This window comes from Dendropsophus ebraccatus, chromosome 9 (assembly GCF_027789765.1).
Source record: "Dendropsophus ebraccatus isolate aDenEbr1 chromosome 9, aDenEbr1.pat, whole genome shotgun sequence".
NCBI classification, from domain to species: domain Eukaryota; kingdom Metazoa; phylum Chordata; class Amphibia; order Anura; family Hylidae; genus Dendropsophus; species Dendropsophus ebraccatus.
Window position 1 is genome coordinate 105,220,358 of NC_091462.1, and position 19,734 is coordinate 105,240,091.

General features: G+C 44.0%; 1 protein-coding gene across 3 annotated transcripts in view; it reads right to left on the bottom strand.

Moving 5' to 3' along the window:
* Nucleotides 1–19,734, bottom strand: part of CACNA1H (calcium voltage-gated channel subunit alpha1 H) — a 440,438-nt gene that overhangs the window by 174,825 nt on the left and 245,879 nt on the right. For all 3 annotated transcript variants that reach the window (XM_069984196.1, XM_069984197.1, XM_069984195.1), the window contains exons 3-4: nucleotides 12,812–12,923; nucleotides 5,407–5,540 (exon numbers count right to left, since the gene is read on the bottom strand). In XM_069984196.1, coding sequence (XP_069840297.1) covers nucleotides 5,407–5,540; nucleotides 12,812–12,923 — 246 coding nt within the window. The remainder of the gene's footprint in view (nucleotides 1–5,406; nucleotides 5,541–12,811; nucleotides 12,924–19,734) is intronic.

Consider the following 19,734-nt stretch of genomic DNA (forward strand, 5'->3'; position numbering starts at 1 on the left):
TGACTTGTCCACTCATATGTATGTTAGTCAGGGGCAGATGAAGCCCATTTTCTATAGGACTCTCTCTTTTCTCTGTTACCCCTCGGATGTAAACACATAGAATAATATCTGACCAGGATTCAACCAAACAAGATGATTAGAGCAGCGACGGCAGCCATGGCGGCGCGGCTCGTAGCTTGATAACTAGACGCCCCTGTGCCTCCCAATTTGCAGGATTTTGCCTAGCGTCTGTGTGTTCAGTGTAATGAACTCACGAAAGCCAAGTGAATAGGCCAAAGAAAAGTGGCGTATACATCGCTCTAGTGCTGGCGGCTTATCAGCGTATCCCGGTAATAGCTGCATTTTTCCCAAGTCCACTTATTGCAGAAAACAAGCCACTTATTATGTTGACGTTCAAGCTGTTAAAATCTGCAATTACCCCACAATGCACTGGACAAGTTCCTCGCCCGCTTAGTAATTAGAAACTTGCTTTTCTGTTTAAGTGTAGGGTGAACGGTGACAGGCGGGCACGCAACGTCTCGACGGGCAAAGCTTCAGTAAACAAAGAAAAGCTTTAGCTCATGTGCAGGCATCCTTCCATGGGCAGGGAGGGGCGACCGGTACAGGCCAGGAGAGGGCGCTATAAAAACGTTGCTTTCTCTTAACAGGATCTGTACATTCCTATACGGTGATAGCAATGTAAGCCCTGTCCTTAGCAGAGCTCACGCGTCATGTATACAGCATATATTCTCACAGTGTCTGCCACGCCGTGCCCTCCATTAATAGGAATGGGAGACTATAACGGGTAGAATTTGTATTCTGAGCGCCCAAGGTGCATGTGGCCACTAGAGGGGGACTGGTAGACTTATAGAAGGACATGAAGAGAGAAAGAAAAGATAGAGTGCATGCTTATACAGTGTGTCTGGATGGGAAGACCCAACCATATGACTACAACATGGCTGACTATGGTTATAACACAATGGCATAACTCTGGTAGGCTTAGGACAGGGAAGGGGAAACTTCAGCCCTCCAGCTGTTGCAAAACAACAATTCCCATCATGCCTGCACAGTTTTCCCCATCCCTGGCTTAGGACAACATGTTGTGTTCTTCGAAGCAGAGAGGGGCACAAAGGCACTGTATGCTTAATGGTTGCAACCTCACAGGGTGGCACAGGAACTTGGACATGGACTTAAAGGGGTATTCCCATGTAACTTTGTAGTTAAAGGGGATCTGGCTTCTGTTGTGAGTGCACATTGCCGCTCCGCAGACACCCCTGAGTACAGTGTTCTGTGGATAGGCGATAACTCTGTGAGTCTTTCCCTCCTAGGAGTTACAGGTCCTGTGCTTCCGGTGGTCCTTGTGGCTACAAAGTCATTACCTGCTGCGGAATGACTCAAAAGGCACTGAGCCGCTCCTTCCAACTTAACAGAAAAAAACAACCTGACCTGACTATAGGCCGTCTCACTAGCCTCAGTTTAAAGGGGTTATCCAGGCTTAGAAAAACATGTCCGCTTTCTTTCATTGGTATTCCCCACTCTTGTCCCCAGTTTGGGTGCAGTTTTGCAGCTCAGCTGCACTGAAGTCAATGAAGCAGAGTTGTAATACCACACACAACCTGGGGACAGGGGTAGTGCTGATTTTAGAAGCAAGTCGATTTGTTTTTTCTAATCCTGGATAATCCCTTTAATTACACTTTGTGGCTTGCAGAGTACCACATGCACCCTCACAGTACGCAGGAAGAGGGCTTTTTTTTTTTCTTAACGTCTTCTACCCTTAAAGGGATTATCCAGGATTACAAAACACAGCTGCCTTCTTGCAAAAAATAGCATCAACCCCTTAGGTTGTGTATAGTATTAGAATTCAGATCAATTCACTTCATTGGAATTGAGCTGCACTACCGCACCCAAACTGAGTACAGGAGAGGTGCTGTTTCAGGAACAGAGCAGCCGTGTTTTTCTATGCCTGGAAACCCCTTTAAGGCAATCTTTCTCTCTTTTGTCCCAATGAACTTTCCCAGTCTAACTATTTACAGGCCTGCCGACTTCAACAACCTCACAAGTACCTTCCAAAGTCTATGGATTTTGGTTATTCATTTGGTACAAGACCTTATCTCCTCTACGGTATATTAAAGTATAGGAATAAATGGGAAATCTCTCCAAACTCCTCCTATTGACTGACTTTCCTACATACTTCTTGGGCCTTGCTGTGCTGCACTGGTTCTTCTTAAATTCACTCAATCTCAGGCCACTGCATACTCCCCTTCTTATGCCAAAACACTGCACTAAATAAGTTTCCTTCTAGCCCCTTAATACCAACATAGCGGCACTTTATTTTATGCCACTCAAGGTCCCTGACAGATTAGCATTCAACCCACACAGATACTGCTCAGGAACTTGCCACTTGCTTTAGGTATAAGCCCATAATCCTTACTCAGCAGCCAAGGCCGAGCCAGAGCGGGGACACTGCATACTCCCCTTCTGGTGCCAAAACACTGCACTAAATTAACCCACTATTATACCAAATGATTATCTGCCGTACTTGGCTGATTACCGGCCAATAATCGTTTGCTGTAATAGGTCACATTATATGGCTATTCGCTTATTGTTGTCTTTCAATGTGTTCAATGAAAACTATAACGATTGCTTCATGCAAATGCAGTGGCCACAGCAGACCGCCACTCTCTTCAATGTGCCTAAGGACGGATCTAAAGATCGTCCAAGCAGCCCCAACCACATCTTCCCACAGTCCTCTTGCTCCTCCCACTCGCTGTCTGTGTGTGTAATAGCACAGAGAGCGAGTGTGGAACGCGAAGGAAGTGAGCGATGACCTGACATGTCAGTGCTCGGTTCCTCCTCCTATTCTGCCATGTAATATGGCCCTAAGTCTCCTTCTAGCCGCCTCCCACCAGTGTAGCAACACTTTATTTCACATTTTTCATTTGCCTACAGGTATTTCTGTATATTTGAGTTTATTTTATACTTAGTTTTATTGTGCATTTTTTGTGTACTCCTTTGCATAGTTTGTTCATATTTAGTGGTGTTTCTGTGTATGTGGTTGTTTTTTTTTGTATTTTTCTATATTTTTTGTGTGTGGTACTTTACATAACCGGATGGCAGCTTAGTAATAAACAACTCCCCCAGTCCGTTGACTATTCTCCCTGCCTTTCTCTCGCTTTACTGGCACAGACATCGTGTCCTCTTATGGCAATCAGAATGTTCCCTGGAATTTACAATCGGAATTAAGAAGAAAGAAAAACACAATAGACTTTACAGGACGGTGACTAAGCAGCTGTGAGACCGCATCACATAAAACTGACTAGGACCGCACAAACAAATTAGAGCACTCTATTAGACCTTTCATTGGCTGCAATGTATGCCTGGCCGCAGAGCTCACCGGTGCCAGACATCAGACCTGGCGTAATGTTAAAGGATAATTGTGCCAATACTGCTGCTGTTATGCGTCTTGCTATGTGGAGGAGATGAGAGATGAAAAGTAGAAGGTACAGCTTGAAGTCTCCAGGAGTCCAACTTCTAAAATGTTCCAGCGTCAAGACAACACAGCAATCACAAATCACAAGCAGAAAATGAGGATATGGATAACAGCGGGTCTACCTGCTGTGACAAGACTGTCATCTAATATGTATGGAACACATGTAACACAGTATAATACATCATAATAACTGCATCCAAGCAGGGCAGGAGAAACGGATAAAGTAACACAAATGAAAAACTGCCACTGCCTGTAACAACAACAAGGTTCATAGGAGCAGTATTAAAGTAGTTATATTCTTGTATATAAGAGGCAGTATTATAGTAGTTATATTCTTGTATATAGGAGCAGTATTATAGTAGTTATATTCTTGTATATAAGAGGCAGTATTATAGTAGTTATATTCTTGTATATAGGAGCAGTATTACAGTAGGTATATTCCTGTATATAGGAGCAGTATTAAAGTAGTTATATTCTTGTATATAAGAGGCAGTATTATAGTAGTTATATTCTTGTATATAGGAGCAGTATTATAGTAGTTATATTCTTGTATATAAGAGGCAGTATTATAGTAGTTATATTCCTGTATATAGGAGGCAGTATTATAGTAGTTATATTCTTGTATATAGGAGCAGTATTGTAGTTATATTCTTGTACATAGGGACAGTATTATAGTAGGTATATTCTTGTATATAGGAGGCAGTATTATAGTAGTTATATTCTTGTATATAGGGAGCAGTATTATAGTAGTTATATTCTTGTATATATATGAGGCAGTATTATAGTAGTTATATTCTTGTATATAGGGAGCAGTATTATAGTAGTTATATTCTTGTATATAGGAGCAGTATTATAGTAGTTATATTCTTGTATATAGGGAGCAGTATTATAGTAGTTATAATCTTGTATATAGGAGCAGTATTATAGTTGTTATATTCTTGTATATAGGAGCAGTATTATAGTTGTTATATTCTTGTATATAGGAGCAGTATTATAGTAGTTATATTCTTGTATATAGGAGCAGTATTATAGTAGTTATATTCTTGTATATAGGAGCAGTATTATAGTAGTTTTATTCTTGTATATAGGGAGCAGTATTAGGCTATGTTCACACTACTTAAGTTTCGTAATAATCATGGCTGTTGTTGCCCATTTGCAACAACGGCCTTAAATACTACGGAACTTATGTAGTGCTGCCATCTATGGAACCACAGATGGCGTGTATACACATAGTATACACTCTGGCCGGGATCCCTAGCGGTGTCGCAAAAAACTGACATGTCAGTTTTCTGCATCCGCTATTCGTTGAATAGTGGCCACAGGAGTGGACACAATGGAGAGCGTGGCTACGGCTGCACACTCCAGTATGTGCAGCGGCGAATTGGGATGCGGGCGCCCACTGTTGCGTCCACACCTTAATTCTTCAGAAATAAACATCATCTGGGATTATCTTCTCTGACACCGGCTGTTCTGTGACCCAGCCGGTGGCTTACGTCATGTGAACATGGCCTTATAGTAGTTTTATTGCTGTACATAGGGAGCAGTGGTATAGTAACTATATTATTTTACAAAGGAGGATTATTATAGTTGAATGTAGTTTAAATGAAAGTGCTGCTTTAAAGTGATTGTGGGGATTAGGAAACATGGCTGCTTTCTTTCAGGAGCAGTGTCCCTGGTGTCCATGTTTGATATTGCAGCTTGCTCTTGCAGCCCCACAAAGCCCTTGGACAATAATGGTGCTATTTCTGAAAGAAAGCAGCCATGTTTCTCTAATCTTGTACAATCCCTTTAATCCAATTTCAAGACAAGTGAGAACACAAGGTAGTACGATCAGTGACACGCACAGTGAAATCCCCTTATTCCAGTGTCCAGGAGAGATCTACAACATGATAGCGCTGGGGAAGCTGGAATCCCCGTGGACATCATTTACTACTCACCCAGCCATGACGATAAAAAAATCCAGTCTGTTCCACGTGTCTCCCAGGTAACACTTCTGCCCAAAGATGCCCAATGCTATCATCTTAATGACCATTTCCACCGCAAAGAAAGCGAAGATGAAGCCATCAAATGCCTGAGGCAGAAGAAAAGACAAATCCTTATTACCATTGATTCAATTTACTTCTAGAAGACCAACCTCAGTTATTTCCTATGAGGCTGATACACCTGCACGGCCCAGCGCACCCATCACACTGCAGGCAGATCACACAGCTGTAAGCACATTACACATCCGCCTGTGTCTGGATCTCCTCATAGTTGGGGGTCTACAGCCATGGTCTGATGGGAAAGGCTCTACCAGGATGTGTATGACCTCTCTCCAACAGGGGTGCCCCCTACAGGCCTGAAGTATGTGAGTAGAAATTAGGTCATTGTAAATGGGCCCCTCTCTCTTTACTGGCCCCCATGGCCACTAACAAGAAGAGCATAGTGTAGATGTAATGTAGGTGCTCACATACTGTTGGCCATATGCTGTTCAAGCCTGTAGGGGGCACCCCTATTGGAGGGGGGTCAAACACATCCAGTTAGGGTGATGGGGTTCCTCTGGTGGGTGGCACCATATGCTGTTCAGGTCTGTAGGGGCCACCCCTGTTGGAGAGGGGCCCCACCACACCACCCACCATCCATCTATTTATCTACCTACCTATCTATCTGTCTCATATCTATCTATCTGCTGTATCTATCTATCTCCTATCTATCTATCTATCTATCTATCTATCTATCTATCTATCTATCTGTCTCATATCTATCTATCTGCTGTATCTATCTATCTATCTATCTATTTATCTATCTATCTATCTATCTCCTATCTATCTGTCTCCTATCTATCTATCTATCTCCTATCTATCTATCTCCTATCTATCTCCTATCTATCTTCTATCTATCTATCTATCTATCTATCTATCTATCTATCTATCTATTTATCTATCTATCTATCTATCTATCTATCTCCTATCTATCTATCTATCCATCTCCTATCTATCTATCTATCTATCTATTTATCTATCTATCTATCTATCTATCTATCTATCTATCTATCTATCTCCTATCTATCTATCTATCTATCTCCTATCTATCTATCTATCTATCTATCTATCTATCTATCTATCTCCTATCTATCTGTCTCCTATCTATCTATCTACATTTTTTTCTGCACTTTATAGATTTTCCTCAGTTTTTCAGAGACTCCTCTGATGTTTCCACCAATTCCGCTGTACAATTGAGTTCCTTGCCCATTGTAGTAATACAGTAATTCCCCGCATGGCCGCCGGCTAGTCAGCAGGATGAGGTGACATTGTTAGTGACTCGCTCTCTATAGACGGGGACTGGCGGCAGCCACAGAAGAAACTCACTGTGTCTTATAGACATAATGGAGACTCTGGATAATGAAGTCCATTCTGTGTAACTCTATGACCCTGTACCCTGGGGCCACAGATACTGTGCGCAGCCCCAGGATAGATACATTATAGGCAATCAATAGCTTATGGCTGGTTACAATAAATACATGTATTACGCCTGGGGGGAGCAGACCATGAATGCAGGTGACCTGGGATGTGTCCTAAAAATCTATATAAATGTATGGCGAAACCCCGGAGGACAGGGGGAGAGGGGTACAGAGGACAATGAGCCATGAGGACCCCCATTCTCCTATAGGTATTTACATATATATATATATATATATATATATATATATATAATACAGTCTACTTTAAATGTCATAAATTTTGCTTACTATGACGATCCCTAACCTGCGGCTCCCCAGCTGCTGTCAAAGCAGACGTGTTTGTGAAGTGCAGCAGAACTGACATGAGATAGGATTGTAAGCGACACTAGTGTATTGAAGGAGTAGAGCTGGGCATATCAGGTACAGCAAAAGAGAGTGCCATCATCATATACAACATATATAGTACTGTCAAACAAAGCAGACATGTTCATGAAGTGCAGCAGAACTGACATGATGTAAGCTATGATTGTCAGGGGTACCCGTGTATAGAAGGAGTAGTAGAGCAGGGGATATCAGGTACAGCAATAGTGAATTCCATCATCATACACAACATATATAGCATTACCAGACAAAGCAGACATGTTTGTGAAGTGCAGCAGAACTGACATGATGTGCGCTAGGATTGTCAGAGACGCTAGTATATAGAAGAAGTAGCAGAGCAGGGCATATCAGGTACAGCAATAGAGAGTTCCATCATCATACACAACATACTGTATAAAGTACTGTTAGACAAAGCAGACATGTGTTTGTGAAGTGCAGCAGAACTGACATGTGCTAGGATTGTCACGGACGCTGGTCTATAGAAGGAGTAGTGGAGCAGGGGATATCAGGTACAGCAATAGTGAGTTCCATCATCATACACAACATGTATAGCACTGTTAGACAAAGCAGAGGTGTTTTTATGAAGTGCAGCAGAACTGACATGATGTGAGATAGGATTGTCAGGGATGCCAGTGTATAGAAGGAGTGGTAGAATGGGGCATATCAGGTTGAGCAGAGTTAAATTTTGCAGACTGTTAGATGTAGCAGAGCTGAGATGATCAAGTGGTAAAAAGCCAGGTTTTTCACAGCAGACTTAAAATATTTAGTTGTCACATATGTTAGATTAGCAGAGCTGGGACTGTCACACAGGGTAGAGCTGGACTGTCATATGGGGCAGAAGTACAATTGCTGCTCTACCATACACATGATCGGAGTAGCAGTACCGACATTGTCAGATAAAGTAGTAGTTCGCAGCTGTCAGGGCATGCTGGGAGTTATAGTTTCACCACAGCTGCAGAGCTACAGGCTGGTGAGGCAAGATCAGACTCTTTGGAACGGCTCTGAGATAGTTCAGATCACTGAAATTGTGACACATAGTAAGCAAAGGTTTAGAAATCTCTGAGCAGTGCCAAAGGGCCCGATTTCTCTCTATAGCCCTATCATTCTGGATATTGGTGGTGCCCCCGGATCACACACTTCCCCACCGCCATCTTGGGCCCTTTGGTACTGCTCAGAGTCCCTTTATGTGACAGCCACCTACATGATATGCATGTTAGCGCTGTAAAGCGTACAGCGTATAAGAAGGCAGAGCAGGCCATCCAGGGCAATAACAATATTTCCCTGTTTTCTCCGCCATGATTACCGCTGTTTGCGTGAACTTTCAATCCTTCCTTATAAGCGGCTGCCAATAAACAGGCGGTGATGTCGAAGCGGCTGCCAGGAGTCCCGGCTCTCTTTGTCCTGCAATGGTTTTTTTTTTTATTTCCTTTAGAGAAGAAATATATTTAGCCCTGTCGTGCCGCGTGACGAAAGCCAAGAAGACGGCGAAAATGTGGACGTGTTAACAATCGGGAGAGGAGCGCAACGACAATATAATTGGCCCCCAAATACCAGTCAGTACACTGAGGCTGAACCCGCGAGACCCCCGCAATGGATTATACGGCTGATTTATAGATTTACAAGACCAGCAATTTGCTTGATTAGGAGAGAAAATAGGGCTGGTGTAGCAGAGCTGAGTTTGTCGCATGTAGCAGATCTGGGATTGGTAGAGGCAGGAACACTAAAGATGTCGGACTAGCACAGCTGGGGGGTTAAAGGGGAAAAAATTTAAATGAAACTGATATGGAAAGGTGAGAGTAGAATAGCTGAGTGTGTCAGATGTAGCAGAGCTGGGTTTGCCAGGAAAAGTAGAGGCAGCAGGATGGTATAACTGTGTTTTGCAGCAGTAGGATTGTTAGATGTAGCAGAGCTGAGATGATAAGGTAAAATAGAGCAGAGTTTTTTTTTTCAGCTGCAGCAGACATGAAATAATCGTATATAACAGCTGTTATAAAGAGCTGTCAGATATATGTCAGATGTAGCAGAACTACTGCTGCTAGATGGAACACATCTTGTGTCATCAGAATAGCAGAGTCGGCATTGCTGCATACACTAGAGTTGACTTTGTCAAACTCACCTGAAGCGAATTGACCTGAAATGATCAGATTAAGAAACTAGAATTATCATATGCAGCAGAAGTGAGTTTGTCAGGAGCAGCAGAGCACAGCATAGTAAGTTTATATCCTCAGCGAGTTACATGAACGTTTCAGCTCTGCTACATCTGTACCTTAGCTTAGGGGTGACAGACAGACAGGAACAGATGGCGGTATCCTTTTTCTTCCCTTTTTTATACCTGACCTAATATTTTAAAAAAGAACACAAATTAGTGTGAGGGGGAGGGGGGACGCCTGCGCCATCTAATCACTACATGGTGCCCCCCGCTATTCTGCTCTAAGCCCATTGCAGTTACAAGGGAATGATGTGATACCCCCCTTCCTTATATTTACACCACTGAGGGGGGAATAATGTCCACTGTGGGGCCAATCAGGGTTACTTAAAGGGCACTTCTGTAAAATTTACAGCTGTAAACGTCCTTAAAGGGAATCTGTCAGCTGTAATTCACGCTGCAAACTGCTGACACTGTTATAGTGGTTAGGTCAAGGAAACACATGCTACCTTTCCTATATCCTGCTTGGATAATGTTCAAAGAAGCCTTCCCAATCCCCTGCAGGCTGGATGCAGGATCAGGTATGGGAGGGGGAGAGAGGAGACATCACAGCTTGCTGCTTATCAGGAGCTTTTTTGACTCCTTGTACAAAAGAATAAAAGCTTTTTTTTTCTGTGTTCTGGAGGCACCGACAGATATATGAAAGGTACCATGTGCCTCCTTGTCCTGTCATCTATAGTGTCGCCAGTTTAGAATGGGAATTGCAACTGACAAATTCTCTTTAAAGGGTTATTCAAATCACCAAAAGTTACCCCCGACAGGATAGGAGATCTGATAGGGGTCTGACTGCCGGGACGCCCCACTGATCTAAGGAAGTGAGGTCAAATATCCTTTAAGTGAATTCACTGTGTTTTTTATGAAGATTTTTGCAAACTGTAGCATTCACTTTTGGCCACAAGATGTCGCCACTGCGTGTTGTAGTAGCAATGCCAGCACTTGAACTCAATGGGGTCAATGTATTTTGTTGTATTGGGGTTTGATTTCCAGCTTTTGTACACTTTCCCAGCCTATTATTGGTGACTTCTAGAAAGTTAGCACGTATGGGATGTCGAGTACCTCAATTCTTCCCCACCAGTACTTATCAGCTGCTGTATGTCCCACAGGAAGTGGTGTGTTCTGCTGCCACCTCTGTCTATGACAGGAACTGTCCAGAGCAGGAGAGGTTGTCTATGGGGATTTGTTGCTGTGATTTGTCTGGACAGTTCCTGACATGGACAGAGGTGGCAGCAAAGAGCACTGTGTCCCCCCTTCCTGCAAGACATACAGCAGCTCATAAGTACTGGAAGCCTCAAGATTTTATTAATTTCTCTACTGCATAGTTAAACCGCAAGACTTCCAAGATCTACCTGCTTACCACACCTCTGCTTGCTGTCAGTGAACGGGATCATTCTTGAAAACTGTTCTTGACTAGTTACAATTAAATCCAGTGTAGACAATCCTCTGTGAGCTAAAAGCATGAGCAGCACCAGACTCCTATTATGACACAATAAAACCTCTTAAAAAAGACCCCAGCCCCTAGATTCCCAGAATGCATTGCTTTCCATCGCAGTCCTTCCAGCTAACTACAGCCTGCCATTCTGCAAAAGCTGCTGCATTCGCTGCCAGCTCCTCTGCCTGAGGCATTGTCCAGTACAACACAGCATAATGTAAAGCTATCCAGACATCCCTTTCATGACATAGCCACCATGGAGAAGGTTCCATTAGATTCTATGACATGTCCTGCCTGTAAATGAAGACTTTGCCGTACCCTTAATTTATAAGTCCTCAGAGAACCACCATCTAGTGGGAGGATATGGTTTACGTCCATAAATATATCATCGTTCCGCAGTGACACTTTACGAGCTAGTAAAAAAGGAAAGCTGTACAGATGTAGCAGAGCTGAATGTGTCAGTGATGTCTGGGTTTACCTGCAGTCCCAAGGAGAACTACAGATAACACGGTACTCTAGTCAGTTGTGCTAAATGACAAATACAGCTCTACTACATCTGTACAAAGTCTCAGCCATGCAGGTGCACTGACCAGAAATTAGCAGGTTGAAGTTTTTTTTTTTTTTTAAATAGTTCCCCAGAGGTCTGGTTTGTGAACTCGCTGTTGCATGGGACTGCTTGTCATGTGGCTGGAGGATTGGTTGTTGTTAATAATTTATAATGCTATGTTCTATTTCTGTAAGGGATTTATATATAAGTCGTGATCCCAAAAGACTTGTGTCAGAGCGGAACATTCTACTGTGGTGACTATGACAGCGAATACACGTGTACATGAGGAGGATCCATGCGGAATAGATAGATAGATAGATAGATAGATAGATAGATAGATAGATAGATAGATAGATAGATGGATAGATGGATGGATGGATGGATGGATGGATGGATAGATAGATAGATAGATAGATAGATAGATAGATAGATAGATAGGAGATAGATAGGAGCAGGGCCGGCTCCAGGTTTTTGCAGGCCCTTAGGCGACAGAGCCTCAGCGGGCCCCTCATTTACACACTATTCACAATAACGTGAGATATCACTAACATGTACAAACATACATTATTGACATAGACACTGACTGACTGACACACTCAGACACTGACACACTGCAGTCACAGCTCAGTCTTCTCCCTCTTACTCTCTGTTAAGCTGCTCTCCACACTGTATGGTTGAGGACCTTTAGGTCATGTGATTAGGTCCTTATCCCTTTTCTCTCTCTGTGCAGGTCCTGCTCCGTCTTCTGATGTTCAGTTCTCACCCTGCACTACAGTTACCAGGCTGAATATCAGAAAACCAGGCCTATCTCCCTCTCTGGGCCCCTAGAGATGCTGTGGGCCCCGGCACTTGCCCAGGTTAGCCTTGTGCTGACGCCAGCCCTGGATAGGAGATAGATAGATAGATAGATAGATAGGAGATAGATAGATAGATAGATAGATAGATAGATAGGAGATAGATAGATAGATAGATAGATAGATAGATAGATAGATAGATAGGAGATAGATAGATAGATAGATAGATAGATAGATAGGTAGATAGATAGGAGATAGATAGATAGATAGATAGATAGATAGATAGATAGGAGATAGATAGGAGATAGATAGATAGATAGATAGATAGATAGATAGATAGATAGATAGGAGATAGATAGATAGATAGATAGATAGATAGATAGATAGATAGATAGATAGATAGGAGAAAGATAGATAGATAGACAGGATGTAACTAAGGATCAGTAATGTAATGTATGTACACAGTGACCCCACCAGCAGAATAGTGAGTGCAGCTCTGGAGTATAAGTAGCACAATGAAATATAACGTATATAACAGTATCTTACCTCAAGTATTGTGCATCTCTCCGACCTACACTCCACATCTTCACAGGGCTGGAACATCCCGAGGGTGACACAATTCAGCAAAATGACCAGCATGCTGACGTGCTCAAACCACGTAGGGAGAAGAGAGTTAAGGCAAATTGACAGAAATAGTGGAAATTTTACATATTATATAATAGAAACAGACATAGAGTATTTACTTTTATATTATATAGATACATAACTAGGCAGGATGGACAATCAGGAGCTGCAGTGGTGGCCATATTGATTGTTGTCACCTGGTTTTCCAGCTGATTATGGCTCCCACCACGATAACGTCTCATGTGACGGGCAGAGGCTGATAATTGGTGAAATTTTTACAAGAGACATGTCAGGACAAAGACTATGGAAAATACAGCTGGAAAAAGTAGTGGACACACGGGAGAGGGAAGATTACCTCAGGGTGATGGGGGTGAAGATTTATAAGTGATGTTACATCACAGGAATGTCATGGGACCTAAGATACAAGAGAGGATAGATAGATAGATAGATAGATAGATAGATAGATAGATAGATAGATAGATAGATATCAGGGGCAACTGTTTAGGGCAATTCACAGTAAACTTCCACGTGGGCAACAGTGTGGTGGCCATCACAGACGCAGACCCCAAAAACATCAACGCTTTCATAGTCACCCCAGACACAAACCTCTCAGACCATAACCAGATCCTGCTGTACATGAGATCCACCAAGAGACCGTCCACACAGCCCTGCCAGACGGGTCTCTACAACCTGCCACCATCCTTCAAGTGGCGCAGACAATCTGCCACTAAATATACCAACACGACCAAACGAGTGGAAATCAAAAAAATGCTCGAAAACTTTCACAGCAACCTCAATGAGCCAAACCAACAAGGTGTCACTCTGGCAGTGAAAGACTTTAACAAGATCCTGTACACAATGACAGAACTAGCAGACCTCGAACAAACCAGCGTCAAGAGACCCTCTGATAAAGCGTCCCAGAAATGGTTTGACAAGGAATGCAAGGCCCTACGTCACTCCTTAAGGACAGCCTCAAACAAAAAGCACAGAGACCCCAATGACAAGACTGCGAGGGAAGCCTATGATACCCTACAGAGGAAATACAAGTGCACCCCTCAGAGAGAAAAAACAAAGCTACCTCTCCCACAAGATCCACCAGCTGGAGGACTCCCTCCAGGACAACTCATTCTGGGAGACCTGCCATCGTATCGGCACAAAGCCCAAGAAAAACTCTCTCCATATCCAAAATGGCACCATTTGGCTCAACTACTTTAGGGACCTCTACAAAAACATCCCTAAAGAAGAGCAAACCCAGGAACAAAAAGAAATAACCACAAAACTGAGGCACATGGGAGAGGCAATCAATGACTTCCAACCCCCCCTGGACCGGCCGATCACCACACAGGAAATACAGGAGAACATCACTCTACCCAGATGCAGGAAGGCCAGTGGTGCTGACAGCATCCTGCCCGAGATGCTGAAATACAGCCCGCCAGACATCCACGCTGCAGATGAGTCCTCACCTTCCTCACACAGCATAAGGTCCTCTGTAAAAGTCAAGCCGGGTTCATGCCGAACCACTGCACCACCGACCACATCTACACCCTGCACAGCCTCATCAGGACCCACGTCCACAATACCAAACGGGGCAAGATCTTCTCCTGTTTTGTGGACTTTAGGAAGGCTTTTGTGGCACCTGGGCCTATTCCTGAAACTTGCAGAGTGGAATTGGAGGGAGGACGTATGATGTCATCAAGAGCTCATACACTGGGAACCAATGCAGCGTGCAGGTGAACGGCAAGAGGACAGCATATATCCAGCTGGGCCGAGGGGTCAGACAGGGCTGCAGCCTGAGCCCAACGCTCTTCAACATCTACATCAATGAACTGGCTGCAGCTCTGGAGGACTCCTCAGCCCCCGGCCTCCTCCTGCATGACCGTGAGGTGAAGTTCCTACTGTACGCTGATGACCTCCTGCTGCTGTCCCCCACAGAGAGCGGCCTCCAAGAAAGCCTATCAGTCCTGGAAAAATTCAGCAATACATGGGCACTACCCATCAACTCTAAGAGGACCAAGGTCATGGTGTTCCAGAGGAAGAGTCAGAAGAAAGCCTCCATCCCCTCCTTCACACTAAATGGGTCAGTACTGGAGAACACCAGCAGCTACACATACCTGGGCCTGGAGCTTAACCAATCAGGGAGCTTCAAGTTTGCAATAGAGGTCCTCAAAGGAAAAGCCAGCAGAACCTTCTATGCCATACGAAAGCAACTGTACCACCTCAAACCACCGGTGAGGGCCTGGCTAAAAATCTTTGATGACGTCATTGCCCCAATCCTGCTTTATGGCAGTGAGATTTGGGGTCCGGCCACCTACCCAGACCAGTCAAAATGGCATTCAAGCCCAACAGAGACCTTTTATCTGGAGTTCTGCAAGTACCTCCTCCAGTTCCATCGCAGCACCTCCAACATGGCGTGTCGGGCAGAGTTGGGCAGGTTCCCACTACGGTTCCAGGCCCTTTCATTCTGGGCGCACATACAGAGAAGCAGCCCAGACTACTATCACCACAAAGCCTCCCTGAGCCATGGAGCCCAATGTGCCCTTCAACAGGGCATCCACCACCAGTCCAGCCAAACCCCACAACATGCCCTGACAAAATCCCAAATAAAGGGGGCGATAGAGACATACCAGGGGGAATATACAGAGGAATGGAGGAGAGAAATAAGTAACTCCCAGAAACTCACCATCTACCAGTCACTGCAGAGAGGCTACACCATGGCGCCATACCTGGAGAGGCTGCACCACCCCAAACACAGGCAGACCCTAAGCCTCTATAGACTGAGCGCCCACAGCCTGGAGATAGAGACGGGGCAGCACAGACAAACATACAAGCCGCCGGAGAGCCGACTGTTCGGGCACTGTGAGCAGGGGGCCCTAGAGGATGAGGCCCACTTCTTGCTACACTGCAGCAAATACTCATCCACCAGGGTCACCTACTTCCAGAGACTCTCCACCATCATCCCGGACTTCACCTCCATAGATAAGGAGAGGAAACTCCACATTCTGATGGGGGAAGAGGAGGCCACCATGGAAGTAGCGGCCCAGTATGTCTCCACCTGCCACCAGCTGAGAGGATTATAAGATACCATGGACTGTTATACACCCTTATACCCCAATCCTGCCCCTAACCACATATTCACCCTGCTCCCCACATGACCCCCCTCTCCCCCACACCCCATCTATTATACTCTGTTGCTTTGGCAATGCTAAATGTTTATTTTGAACCTGCCAATAAAGCTTTTTTGAATTTGAATTTGATAGGAGATAGATAGATAGACAGACAGAAAGATGTATCGATAGATAGATAGGAGATAGATAGATAGATAGATAGATAGATAGATAGATAGATAGATAGATAGATAGATAGGAGGTAGATAGAGGATACAGAGGTTACGTTTATACCGAAAGAGTCTAGGTAAAGATTTAGAGGGGTGACGCTGGTGGTGGTGGGGGTTATTGTCACATGACTGCGGTGAGCGCCTCATTAAACAACACGAGGAGTCACAGCCCGTGTGTGTTTGTTTCCTAGCTCTGGCCCATAAAATCGTGTTTATAATTAAAATAGAGCCTGAGTTTAGATAAAACATAGATCAGAGGCCGGGCCGCCACGTCTGCCCCACAACACACTGTTGGGGAGCCCCGATCCACTGCTCCTGGACCCCATCCAAGCCCCCTCACTGCAACGCACAGAACCTTAAATCTATACTGTCCAGGAAGCTCAACTTTACACTGGCCCTCTCTATTTACAGGCATATATACTTATATATACCTACATCTGACACCCAGATAGAGGTACACTGCTAAAACCTGTCCCCTCTACCCCAATGACTGTCAGAGCATCTCACATCAATTACACAGCATCATAATTACCCAAACATCTGCTTCACCATAGCGCCCCCTTGTGTATATGAGTTACAGCAACCAGTTGCATTGCTCTTAGATGGCTCTATAGAATGCTCAGGCCACTGGTGTATTATTATTTTTATACCATGATCATGTTTTGTAATATTAGGCATATCATGCCACTGTCACTATATACTTTGATGGATAAGATTTTTGAACTTTGTCACTTTTTGAGGTTGCCAACGTGCAGTGTCCCACTACATGTTTTCTTTTCTTCTTACACCTTTGTAAAACTTTTATCTCTCTAGTGTTCTTAGGTTAGGACAGGAGGGCGCTGTCCCTTACTCCAACCACTAGATGTCGCACTCTCACAGCACAGCTGCAGGTAACACTAAGGTCTAGCTACACACACACTTCCCTTTATAGTAACTACTTCCCTTTAGCTGATAGTTAGTGTTGGCCGCAGGCCTGGTAGGACATGTACATAGTTTGCTCCTGCAGCTAGTTACCCAACCTTCATGGGTTGATAGACCAGACCCCTAGGGAAACCGGAGACAAGGTAATCTTTACCCCTTGCCTATATCGTGGACCATACAGCTAAAACAGGGCAGACGACCTTAGAAAAAAAACAGACAAACTTAATACTGGACCTGCAGTAGAGCACAGTGCCAGTAAGCCGCTCACTACTGACAAGACACTCAGCTCTGTAGGAAGGACACTACAAGTAAGCACCACCCAGAGCAGTGACCTGGGACTCGTACTACCCCATTAGGACGGAAACCCAACACTGTGGGGCAGAAGGCAGTGAGGTGAGATAACTAAGACTGATCCATACATGAGTACGAGGATTTCTTCAACACTTCACCACATCCCAGCAGAGTACACAGTAAATTAGACAAGGGCCCTCCTATAATCAATCTATCTATCTATTATCTGTCTCTCTCCTATCTATCTATCTATCTATCTATCTATCTATCTATCTATCTATCTATCTATCTAAGCTTGTGTTCCATGTTGATGTTTCTCTTCTATTCCAGGGTCTCTGGAGGCTTTTGATGGTTTCTGTATTATGGTGGTGGCGCTATAACCTATAATTTGGATACATGTTAGCGGTATTGTGATGTACAGCTGAATGCTCCTTAAAGGGGTTATCCAGCGAAAATCTTTTTTTTTTTTTTCTTAAATCAACTGGCATCAGAAAGTGATATAAATTTGTAATTTACTTATTAGCTGCTGTATGTCATGCAGGAAATGTTGCTTTATTTTCAGTCTGACACACTGCTCTCTGCTGACATCTCTGGCCGAGACAGGAACTGTCCAGAGCAGGAGAGGTTTTCTATGGGGAGTCATAGAAAACCGAGACAGAGTTCCTGTCTCGGCCAAAGATGGCAGCAGGGAGCACTGTGTCAGACTGAAAATAAAACATTTCCTGCATGACATACAGCAGCTGATAAGTATGGGAAGACAGATTTTTTAATAAAAGTAAATTACAAATCTATATAACTTTCTGACGTCAGTTGATTTCTAGGAAACTATCAGCAAGCAGCTGTTGCTGGATCTGAAGTAATTTGACTACAGTACATAATGGTCCCTACTACGATTAGGGTTTCCAGCCTCACAAGGTAATATCTACAAACTGAAATAAAACAGTAAAAAGTGAATGAATGGAGACATATAGAAGATTCTAATGATTATATAGACAGCATTAATCATAGGTGTAGCGTCATTTTAATTGTACTTTAATTCAGCTACAATGGCGTCCGCCATCCGCCAGCCGTGCATGTAGAATACAGAACACACAGATAACAATAGATTATTAGATAAATGAGTGTCTGTTTGACTCTCATCATCATCATCATCATCATCCACATCCGTTTTCCATCTGGTGAACAATCATTTACAAAAGAACAGCGGAAGGAAGGCTTGAGATGTGGCTGAGAGGATTCTGTGTAGAACAAATGCGGCTCGACACGAGTGAACATGGCCGGCTGGGTCAGAACGCAGAAAAATTTGACGTCCTACATGCTGACTGTTAATATGGTTCCACACATGAGACAGGAAGCCATATTGGTGATACTGATGTATACATATGTATATAGTGAGCTCTCCTATTGGTGTGTGCTGACAGCTAGAATTTTCTCTTTGATTTCTATGGGTGCAAGCAGGTGGTGGGCACTGTGCTGACACTGCTTATGGAGGGCTCTGTGCTGACACTACTTATGGAGGGCTCTGTGCTGACACTACTTATGGAGGGCGCTGTGCTGACACTGCTTATGAGGAGGCACTGTGCTGACACTGCTTATGGAGGGCTCTGTGCTGACACTACTTATGGAGGGCTCTGTGCTGACACTACTTATGGAGGGCGCTGTGCTGACACTACTTATGGAGGGCGCTGTGCTGACACTGCTTATGAGGAGGCACTGTGCTAACACTGCTTATGAGGAGGCACTGTGCTGACACTGCTTATGAGGGGGCACTGTTCTGACACTGCTTAGGAGGAAGCACTGTGCTGATACTGCTTGGGAGGGGACACTGTTCTGATACTACTTATGAGGGAGACCTGTGCTGACAGTGCTCGTGAGGGGCACTGTGCTGACACTGCTTATGGGGGGCACTGTGCTGACTCTGCTTATGGGGGGCACTGTGCTGACTCTGCTTATGAGAGGGCACTGTGCTCACACAGCTTGTGAGGGGGTACTGTGTGACACTGGTTATGGGGGCACTGTTCTGACACTGCTTGTGAGGGTGCACTGTGCTCACACTGCTTTGATGAGGTAAAAATGAATGGAGGAAAAAAAATCCTATTTAAAATGCTTACAAAAAGGCGGTTTTTAAAAGCCGAAGAAAAAAAATGGCAGAGGCCTAATGCTGCTGTTTTCAATCCATGCATATTGTGCCACATTTACTAAAAAACATCAAAAACATATGCAAAATGTCTATATTACTTCTTATATAAGTAAGCCTGTAAAAAAAAAAAAAAAAAAAAAAAAAAAGGAAACTAAAACA